This window comes from Anas acuta, chromosome 15 (assembly GCF_963932015.1).
Source record: "Anas acuta chromosome 15, bAnaAcu1.1, whole genome shotgun sequence".
Taxonomy (NCBI): Eukaryota; Metazoa; Chordata; class Aves; order Anseriformes; family Anatidae; genus Anas; species Anas acuta.
In genome coordinates this window covers 15,418,098-15,428,936 of record NC_088993.1, presented here as the reverse complement: position 1 = coordinate 15,428,936, position 10,839 = coordinate 15,418,098, and the positions used below count along the sequence as shown (strand labels likewise).

The following is a 10,839-nucleotide window of genomic DNA, read 5'->3' as shown; positions in this document are numbered from 1 at the left end:
CCTGCAGGAGCCTCCTGCTTCTTTCTCCTCCTCCTCCTGCTCTCTTCCATCACCAAAAAGCCCACAAAGAATTATCCTTCGGCACCATCACCAGGCCTTTCCAAATCAGCCCCAGCCCAGCCACATTTTGGACCCACAACGGTGCAAATGCTCCGGATACCACGGACTTCTACAGTCCCAGATCACCCTTTCTTCACTTTTTTTTTGGGCAGCCCCCGCGTCCCGTCTCCACAGCGGCTTGCCTCGTTACGTGCCTGAATTTAATTCCCCTCCACCAGGAGCTGGGCCGAAGCAATTACATAATAATGAGCTATTCATCCAGAGGGAGGGCACGGATCTAGGTTAATTGGGCTGACAATTGAACCCGAGCCGTTCTGGTTTTGCCCAGTTTTCCCGCTTTTTCCCCTCTTCCGCGCAATATCTGCAAAGCTCTCAGCCTCGTTAATTAATAAGGTAACTTCACCCCCAGGGCTGTTTTGTTCTCCCCTCCCTCCTGCAAAGGGCTGGGATAGAAGAAGGAGCAAGAATTAGCTAGCTGGTAACGAAGCAGCCGCCGCCGAGCAGGACAGATCCGGCTCGGTCTGCCAGGGTGAGCTGCTGCTGCTGCTCTCCTGGGTTTTGGGGAAACAATGCTGCGTGTCGAGGGCAGGTGTTGTATGGGGAACGCTCTGCCTGGCACGTGCAGGAGGTTCGAGGGAGGTGCTGCAAAGCTGGGAGGTGCAGAAAGCAGCTGAGCGCACGGGGGTTGCCGGGTGTGGGGTCACCAACAGGGCTGCAAAGCTGGGGGGAGATGCAGAAGTGCTCGTGGGTCCTTGGGAACGCGCAACCCAAAATGATCAGGCACTTTTGAAGGTTTTTAAGCCACCAGGAGCATGGGTGGGGTGAGTCTGGGGTGCTGGAGCCCTGCTCCGTGCCCTGTCTTGGTGGGGAAAGCGGGATGCTGCCGGCAGCGCTGCGGGCTCCCGTCTGCCCTCCTGCACTGGGGAGCTTTATTCCTCTCCAGAATATGCATCACTCGAGTCTTTATTTACAAATAGAGAGGCAAAACCCATAAATCCTGACAGGAGGGAAACCGCATCCCGGTGCTGAGGGGTGAGAGGAATCCGTCAGAAAGCTCCCTGCTTCCCCCAGCCCTCACCACCCACAGCTCTGCTCCCAAAACAGGCTCTGGTTTTGGGAGGAGTGGGAGGAAAAGCAAAGTAAAGGCCCTTTGTGGGATTTTGGATGCAATCTCAGCCCTGGGAGAGCCAGGGGCCTGCAGGGAAGTAGGGCAGAGCTGAACAGGGAAGCACAGAGCAGGAGGAGAATGGCAACGAGGAGGGATGCTGGGGGCTGCATTTTTCCCAGGGATATTTTCCATACAGACCCTATAGATCCCCAATTCTTCTTACCCACCGTTTTTTTAAGCTTTTACCCTTCCAGTCTCTCCCCCATCCTCACAGGGAGCGAGCAAGTGGCCATGGGGAGCCTTGGCTGCCCGCTGGGGTTGGCACATTTCCCCCACACCTCCAGCTGCAGACACATTTCTGGGCACCCCGTGCGCCCCAGGACAAGCTGCTAAAAGGGCATAAAAAGGGCTGCTGAGGTCCTTCCCCACAGCTGGGGGGCTGCAGGGCTGGGCTGCAGGGTTGGGATGAGCAGGGGGCCGCAGGGCTTGGTTGCAGGGGTGGCACGAGCAGGAGGCTGCATGGAGGAGCCCGATCCTGCTCCGAGGCAGCCTGGCAGCTGCGCGCTCCCACACGCGATCGCACAGTCCCCTCTAGTGGATATTCCTCCTGCATCCCGTGGATCTCTCCTGCACATCCGCTGCTGCTTTGCCCACGATGTGCCTCCAGGCCCTGGCCTCGAGAGGAGAGGCCGGGCACCATCCTGCTCCCAAATGGAGCGTGGCAGCCCTGCAGGTGCCAAACCCCATCCGGCTGCCTCCAGGGGCTGAGCCATCGCTGGCTCTGCTCGCTCCCAGCCTGTTTTTCGGGTGACTCAGCCTCCCTCTGTCCCCTGCCCTGGCTTTGTCCCACACCACCCGCAGTCCTTGCGTCAGGGCTGGCCCCTGTGCGACACGGCTGGGCTGACCCCGGCCCCGCAGCCCCCTCTTGGAGTTCTTTGGGCATCGGCCAACAAAGAGTTTAGGAATAATGCAGGCGAGAGCATCGCTTTCTGTGCCCTGACCAGGTCCTACAAGCAGGACCAGAGTGTGCCAAAATGGGCTGGAATGGGGGTGATGTCCTTACAGAGGGGGGCCTGCACCCACACCCTGCACCCAGGCTTCAGGACTATCCGAAATCCCCACAGATTTTGGGTGATGCCCCAATTCAGCCCCCATTATGTTCGAGGTGCTGTCATTGCTCTTGACATCCTTTCCTCTCCGTGCTGCTCTGCCCCAGGGCCACATTCACCTCCTGGGGGTGTTTGGGGATCTCTGGTGCAGCCCCTGCCCATGGGGAGGGCACCGAGGCTCCTGGGCAGGGGGCTGCAGCTCCCCCCTGCTCCGGGGAGGTGCCACTTGCAGGTCCCTGCACCTCGCTCCATCCCTTGCTGGGGAACACATCCCCAGTGCCACCACCACAAGGGCAGCCCAAAAACGTAGCCACAAAGGCAGAGAGGTGCTTGTTCCCCTAACCACCCCCCGGGCACATTTTTTGGACCGTGGTGGCATTTGGTGGGTGCATTCCCAAAGGCAGCTGCGCCCCCAGAGCCCACCGCCCCGCAGAGAGAGGCTGAGCCAGTGGCACGGAAAAATTTATTGTGCGTCTCCTTTGCAGCGTGGCAACGGGAACATGCATCTTTTTGTAGCCCGAACAGAGAGGAAAAGCCCCAAATCTCCACTTTTTGATTAACCCTGAGAGTGCCAGAGGCACGTGCCGTGCCTGAGCTCCAGCAGGATTTCCTCTCCAGCTCTCAGGTGTCACAGCAGAGCATTGAAACGCACAGCCCAGCCCTGGTGTGAATGCCCCATCCTCCCTGCAGGCCCCCAGCATCGGGGTTTGGGCTCAGAAATGCACATTTCGGGCACGAGCCGTACCACGGTTTTCCTTGCCGTGGCATCTCGGCAGGGTCTGAGCTGTGGCAAGATTGGGTTCGCCGGTGAAGGGGCGAAATTAAGGAGTTCTTGCAGCCGTCGAACGCAGGAGTCCGAGCTGGAGGAGGAAATTCAAACTGTCCTTAAAGCTGGACGTGGCAGTGAGCTACTGCCAGGAGAAAACAAACAAACAAACGAGAACAACAAGAACAACAACAAGAGGGGAAAAAACAACTCCCATGCTTCGTCCCAGCGTCAGTGCTCGTTTCCTCTGTGCCACGCTGATCCCGGAGGAGGGCACAGGAGGCCGTTCCCTGCCTGCAGCATCCCCCCCAGCACTAAAACTGCCCCTGGGCTCTCGTTCTGCCCACAGGGACTCTGTAATGGCATTATTATTGTGCTGGCAGGGCTGTTTTCGGGCTTTCTGGCCCCGAGGATTCCCCAGCCCCAAGTGCAGCCCTCCCCAGCTCCCCCACGCAGAAGGCAGAGCCTCGGGTGGGGAAACTGCAAAACCCAAACTGCGTTTCTGGGAAGCCAGATGCCAATAAACCCCGGTGTTTATTGCAGTGCTCCTCGGCAGCCTCTGTTTTATGGATGTGCGTTTAAAAATAAAAGCTCTGTGCATCCCAACTGGCTGCAGAACGGCTCGAGCACTAAAAGGACCACGCGGCTGGGGGATGGAGTCGGGTCGTGGCCCCAACAGGACGGTGACCATGTGGGATTTCTGTGAGCCTCATACAGGGAGAAATTCCTGCCCTGCTTTCAAGTATATTTGGTGTGAATCCATGTGGTCACTCCGGCATCACACGTCCCACCAAAGGGGAAAGATCTGGACCTGGAAAGCTGCATCCCTCGGGTCCACCACAGCTTTGGGGAGAGATGTGGGGTTTGGGGCAGCCGTAGCAACGTGGCAGCTCCATTTCAGCTTGAGGACGGGTTGGGAAACGGCTCTGGAGAGCTTGGGGAGCTCTTATTTAAATGGTGCCACGAGGGACAAGCTGAACTCGGAGCCCATGCAATGCCACGTGTGATGCTCGGCAGCCGCAGCAGCTCCTCAGGAGCAGCCCAAAGTGGTTTAAACAGGATTAACAAAAAAAAGTTAAATCCTTGCAGTTCATCACTCCTAGACCACAGGATCTTTACACAACCTCCCCATCCCAGGAGACGGGGCAGCTTTCAGAGAGAGCTGAGGCAATTCGGGCTTCACCCCTGGCCCGCAGCAGCTGGGGAAGGCACGGATTTGGAAGCACCGACTTCGAGAGCCCCTCTGAGTCCCAGGCGTGGTGGAGCAACTGCTGCTGCTGAAATGTGCTGTTTGTTGGCTGCGTGGCTTTCAGCTCACATTGTTTTTTTTGCTGACGGGGCCAAAAGGAGAGAGGAGAGGGAAGCCAAAGGCTTGGTGAGCAGCACACGGGGTGGCTGACCCATGCCACATGTCTCAGAAGGGAGTTTTACCCCCATGGTCAGCAAGTCCTTGGTCCGGGTCAGCAGGAGATAGTGGTGGGATCCCAAACGGGGCGGGGAGTGCTGCTGGATACCCCAAATGACCCCCGTGAGAGCTGCAGTGTCCCTGCATGTCCCCAGCCCCTCTCCAGGGCTGGCAGGAGAAGCAGCAGTGGCCGCTTTATGGTGCAGTTCAGAGGCTGGTGCAGGCTCAGGAAGATGGGAACCAGCCAGGCAGGGAAAAAAGAGGCACAGCTACATGAAACGTGTCCCTCTGGGAGCTGCCGCTTGCTCCAAGTCCTCCCTTTTCAGTGCCCGTTGTTCCAGCTGGCCACTCGCAGCCCCAGCCAGCTTCCCCGAGGTGAAACCAGACAATTTGGCAATCAGCTCGGCAGTATTGACAGTCCCACTGCCTCAGCCTGGTGATCTGCACCACCCAGGGCTTTCTGCGTGGAAGGATCCATCCCCAGAAGGATCCACCTCTGGGTGGACGCACACCCAGAGCTCTCCTGGCGGGCTGATTTTGGGCAGGATGAGGAGAGAGATGGGGCACGGACCACACAGCCAGCACCGTGCCGACCTCCCTGGCTTTGAAATCCATCAGATCCCCGGTTTGTGAGGTGAGATGTGAGCTGCAGAAGCTGCTGGGCTTCCAAAAAGGGCTTCTGCCAGCACTGCTCGGGCTGCTTGCTGCATCAGCAATGCCCAGGGTGAGCGGCCCGAGTGGAGAGCAGTGGGAGAAGAGCCCCAGAAGCTCGTGAGGTGAGTGCCAAGAGCTGGGGAAGGAGGAAGAGCCTTCAGGCAGGGTAAAGAACCCCCCTCACCTCTGCCAGCCCGTCAGCAAGTGCCCGCATGTTTTTTTGCAGCTCTCGTGTAAAGAAACATCTGCTCCCTTCTTCCCAAAGCAGCCCTAAAGCCCCTCTGTGCATAGCTGCAGCAGCTCCTCAGGGATGAGGGTGGATGGGGATCCTTCAAGCCAGCCAGAGGACAACTCCATCACGGGTGTGACCATGCCCCAGCAGGACAGAGAACCACTCTGTGCCATACTGGAGGAGGATGGTGATGCTGGGGGTGCAGACGTGGCAGTAAATGCCCCTGGCTGGGCTGAGATCCGCTCCTGGGGTCCTTGCTGCTTCATCTCCCCTTCCTCTCCACTCTAGGGACGGCGTCCGTCTGTCTGTCCGTGGTGTCAGCCTCAAGCAGGACTCTGCAGGGCACCGAGCGGGTGGCCACAGCCCCAGGTGGCCACTGGAGGCTGGCTTTTAGGTGGCCCGGCCGGGCGGCAGCCGTTTGCTGTCCAGAATGGCCCTCCAGTCGTCAGTCCAGGACTGCAGGCGGCGGCTGGGGGGCTTCAGCTGCAGGTGCCTGTTGTGGCAGGCTGTGAAGAGCACGTGCTCCCAGCTGGGGTTCAGCTCGGCCCCTGTGAAACAAGGAGAGAGGTCAGCTCACCCAAATCCTCCCCTGCAAGGCGCAGAGCTTGAGCTTGCTCACAAACGTGGACACAACCCCCCGATAAGAGCTTCATCAGCCAGGCAGGGACCAGCACCCATCACCCCCAATGCCACCTGCCCCTTGGGGCTGTAGACTGTCACTTCTGCCACCCCACAGCGCCCTTACCCGTGATGTCAGGCCGGTCGTCGATAAGCAGGTCAGCAGAAACCACCGTCTTATCTCGCGTCAGAACGATCTGCTCGAGGAACTCGGGGCCAAAGTGCTTCTCCACCCAGGCGTACTGCAAGGCGAGGGGGAGCAGTGAGAGGAGGCAGGCTGACACAAGCTCTGACACCCTGCCGAATTGGTTTGTTAGCGGGAAGGGTTCAGATGCTGCTGGAGAGCAAGCAGCAGCTTTAAAAAACCCAGGCAGCTTCTGGCATCACGATGAAATATTAAGACCACGTGCATGCAAGTGGCAGAGCTCAGACAAGAGCAGAGAGGCCACATGGAGAAGATGCCAGGGAACAATGCTGCTGCTGGGGCAGGGAAATGTTGCTGCTGGCTTACGGCTGGGCAGAGCGAGGCATGTGGGGGCTCACTGGAGGGGGTTTCGGACCCACTCACCTTCTCGTAAGGGCAGTAGCGATACTTCTTGATAGGGCTTGTGCAGATGAACACGTCGGTGCTGCCACGAGAGAAAAGATAACAAGCTGTTAGCCCCTCACCCACACAGCATCCCATCCACAGCCCCATTCTCCTTTTTGCTGGGAGCAGAGAGCTGAAGGGAAGGGGATGCATGGGGCTGATTCTCTTGGTGACCACCCTGTGGGTCAAAACCCCCTCTTTCCTCCCGTGCACGGGTGTCTGGTCGGCATTTTCAGTGCTGATGCTGTGCTGAGTACCTCTGCCAGGAGGCAAATCAGCCTGCACGCCACTGCTGCTCCCCCCGTCCGTCCCCAAATACCACAGGAAGGTTTCTACTCACTCTGCCAAATTTGCCATTTGCTTCACAGCTTCCACAGCACCGGGGAGCGGGTCCAGCTCCATGAAGAAGTTCTTCGATTCCCAGATGCTGATGGCTTTCTCCTGAGAGGGGAAAGAGAGAGGTTACTGCACAGGGCTTTCTTCTAGAGGCTGTCCAGAACCCAGTGAAACCTCGGGTCCGTGTCCAGAGGGGAACTTCTATGTGGATCCCCGCTGCAATGTGATGTAGTTCAGCTCACGACGCTCTCTGCCCTATTTATCTCCATCAGATCACTTAAAATAGCAGCCGGGCTGCTCTCGTAGGAGACGATGTAATATAGGATGAAATATGTGTCAGGATGAACGCCGACAACCTTCCTCGGGGACGCCTGGGCAAATGGAGCAAGAAACTCCAGGCAAGGGTTGGAAACACATAATATCCAGGTCTGCAGCCCCAGTGCACTGCTCTGGTGCTAAGGGAGAGCTGAGCAAAGAGAAACCACAGGGGGCAAAGCCTTGGGATGAGGACAGAGTCCAGGGGCTGCCTGCAACAGCACCAGCACAGCTCTAAGGAACAGCATCCAGAGCTGCTGTGCTCCCTCAGACAGGTAACGGCTTCTCAGTCGCCAAGAAAAGCAATTATTTCGCACAGACACGGGGTCCTTGGGGAGGAGAGCTTGGGAGTGTTGCCACATGGATGTGGGCAGAGGAAGCGGCCGTGGCCCGGTGTCGCAACGCAGCCGAGCAGCTGCAGCCACAGCTGGGAGGTTTTGGGGGGAGCCCTGCCCTGAAGGGTTGATTTGGAGCATCTCTGCTGCTTTATTTGGGCTGGAGGGATAGGGACGAAGGAAATTTCAATCCCTCCTGGCCTCCTTGCATTGCAGAGTTAAGGAGGAGCCAGCCAAGCATCAGGGTAGGAGAGAGCAGCCCCAGCAGCATGTATATGGTGCTTAAATAAGCTCATAGCCAAAAACAGACTGGTTGGACAGGCCAGCTAGACTCATCCTACCTGATGAGTGGGAATCTACTCTGCCCCACCATCTTTTGCCCTTACTACATCTGCAGTGGGGGAAGAGAGCAGGCAACCCACTACATATTTGTGCACAGAGCATTAAACGCGACACGCTGGCATCAAACCCATGCACTTCTCCAAGAAATCCCAGGTAATATGAAAAGATCAGGCACACCTAATTAAAAGGTTGTCCCAATCAGACCAACTATTGCACTCCTTTGCCTGAGGAGCAGAAAACATCAGTGGCTCAAAGGAAAAAAAAAAAAAAAGACATATATTAGTACCTGCTCAAAAAGAAACGCACCGATTCAGCGCAAGAAAACCAGCAGAAATGCCTCCTGGTAGCATGAAAAGAGCAGCCACCCTGCTAGTTTGCCAAAGGGCCAGGCAGACTCCAGTTGCTCTGCCTTAGATGGGTGGGCAAAGATGTTTTATTTCTAAGGTACTGAATGTAGTTGCACAAGAGACAGCTAAGAAACGTGGCCTGATGCAGCAAAGCACTTCAAACTGTGCTCAAGTGTTTTCTTACAGCAATGACTTCCGTAGCTATTCTGCTCCCACTTATGTCAAAAAGCGTTTTGCAATCAAGCTCGATGGGGGAAGAACTAAGCTCATCTTGAGGAAAAGACCCACTCGCCTCCGAGAGCCAGAATAACTCCCTGTGGCAGAAAAAAATCCGCACAGGCTGGAAATGCCACCCTGTGCCAAACAGGATGGACCCCGCGTGTGAACCTCAATGTTCTTCTCAGCCACCGAGCAGCTTCTATGCTCCTTGGTCTGAAAGCAGGGCTGCCCTGAAGCTGGTCTGTAGAAGTTTTGTTACTTGTTCAGCCCAAGGTTTGGGGTTTTTTACCATGGCAGATGCAAGATGAGCTCACATGCAAAGTAGTTAACATCCAGAAGAATAATAATTAAAAAAAAAAAAAAAAGTTATCATGCATTAACCCATTAAACTTTTAGCGTCTGCCTTATTGCGTGGAGGATGTTCTCCATTCCCCATTTCATCAATCTCCATTCTCCATTCCATCAATCCCAGCTAGAGGGGACACGTCATTCTTTCAGCTCTTTGAGCCACCAAGGACTTTGCCAGTGGGAAGCCCTGGCCATTACGCATGCTCCCCTCCTTAAAGCCTCTGTACTGTTAAAGAGGAGTATTTTATCTGCTGCAACTCCTTTCAACTGGTGCAATTACAAGCCTGAGATAAGACCACAGTCCTCCAAGTGAGCTGGTAAATGCACAGAAGCAGAAACCGACTTTCTGCAGCACCGAGCCCTTGGTTGAAAGACAAAGTACAACATAAAGAGAGCTCCTGCTTCTAGGCTTTAATTACTAAAACAGATCACAACATTTTTCAGACATGGGAGAACTTAGGGTCTTTTTAATTTCCAGCAAGCCCTCACATGAAGCATCACTTGCATGGTTAGCTCTCAACTCCTCTGCCGCATCCCACCGCGTACATTGCTGTTGAGGAACTCCATAAATCCATCTAGGGATAATACCAACCCATGAAGCACGGCCAAATCGGAGCTAGAACAACCCAGCGAAGCAACTTTGCCTCTTTTTTAAGTAAACAGATGTTCTGAAAGATCTCCTTTCCTTGCATCTCCATCCATGCATGCAGGGAAAGGAGTCGGATGCATTACAAATGCTGGATTTCTGGGACAAGAGGCACCGCTGGAAGCCCTGCTGTGTGCAGACCTGTGCCTGTATTGGGGTGGGAGCTCCGGCCAGCACCCACCACCCTCCCCAGGGGTCTGTGTGTGCCTCTGGAGGCAAAAGCAGGGCGCAGAGCAAACACGAGCCACGCGAGGAGTGAGGGGATGCAGAGACTCACGCTCAGCTCGGGTCCCAGGCGCCCATATTGCTCCGACACCCAAAAGCCCCTCCGGTCCTCCAGGGCAATGTAGGGCTTGTCGGGGTACCTGGCCCTGAATTTCTTGAGGAAGCCTCCCTCGAAGTCGGCCAGCACCCCGTCCATGTCCACCAGCACCCGCAGAGCCCTGCGGGACCCCGCTATGGGGCCGGGCCCCCTGCCCAGCCCTGCCAAGGGGCCGCAGCGCCGGGGGGGGCGGAGGTGCAAGATGCTGCTCAGCAAAATCATAGTGGGAAGAGGGGGGGGGCTCAGGGCCGCTGGGGAGGGTCTTTGGGGAGGGGAAAAAAAAGGGGAGACTTTTATTTCAAGCACGCAACCTGCAAGCAAGCGGCTCCCCTGGGAGATGCAATAGGGGAGAGCGGGGGGGATGCGAGGGGGAGCAAAAGGGGTGCGAGGGGGAGCAAAGGGGGTGCGAGGGGGTGCAAGGGGGATGCGAGGGGGTGCAGGGGGGTGCGGAGGGGGTGCAGGGGCTCGTCCTCGCCCCGGGACCTCCCCGCCCCATCCCCTCCCTTGCAGCGAGCAGCGAGCAGGCGGCTGCGGGGCTGGGGAGGGGGGTGATGGTGGTGGCGGTGGTCCCAGGAGCCGGGGGTCGGGGCCCGGAGCTGGGACGTCCCCGACCCGGCAGTGCAAAAGCCCAGTTCCTCTTCCCGGTGCCTGGCCGAGCCCGGAGAGCGACGGCACCGCCTTCAAGCTGCACAAGCGCCCTGCGGAGCTGGGGCTCGGCAGCGCCTCCGAGCCTCTTGAAGCCTCCCCCCGGCTTCTCCCTCCCCTCTCCCCGTAGCCCCCGGTAGAGCCCCGGGGCTTGCACCCGATGCCGGGGTGCTGGGGTCTCCCTTGGGACCCATTGCCCCGGCTTGGGACCCCGGGGGTGAGGGCAGGGCTGGCATTTTTTATGACCCCCCCCCAGTGCCTCCCCTATGTCCCCGGGTCTGTTCATAGCTGCAGGGGGTGCGGTGGGTGTATTGGGGTGCGTGGAGGTGATAGGGGTGCAGGTGGAAGCCACGGGGGGATTTTTTGCTGCGAAGATGCGGTGTGAAATATAGCAGCACCCTCACAGCAAGTCGTGGGGAGAAGTGAGAGTTTGCCCAGAAACC

General features: G+C 57.3%; 1 protein-coding gene across 1 annotated transcript; it reads right to left on the bottom strand.

Moving 5' to 3' along the window:
• Positions 1–2,723: 2,723 nt before the first annotated feature.
• NT5M (5',3'-nucleotidase, mitochondrial) lies at positions 2,724–10,441 on the bottom strand. Its single transcript, XM_068699185.1, has 5 exons — positions 9,707–10,441; positions 6,882–6,982; positions 6,521–6,581; positions 6,080–6,194; positions 2,724–5,882 (listed from the first exon to the last, which is right to left on the bottom strand). The coding sequence occupies exons 1-5, from the start codon at positions 9,971–9,973 to the stop codon at positions 5,725–5,727; spliced, it is 702 nt and encodes a 233-aa protein (XP_068555286.1). The 5' UTR covers positions 9,974–10,441; the 3' UTR covers positions 2,724–5,724.
• Positions 10,442–10,839: the final 398 nt, after the last annotated feature.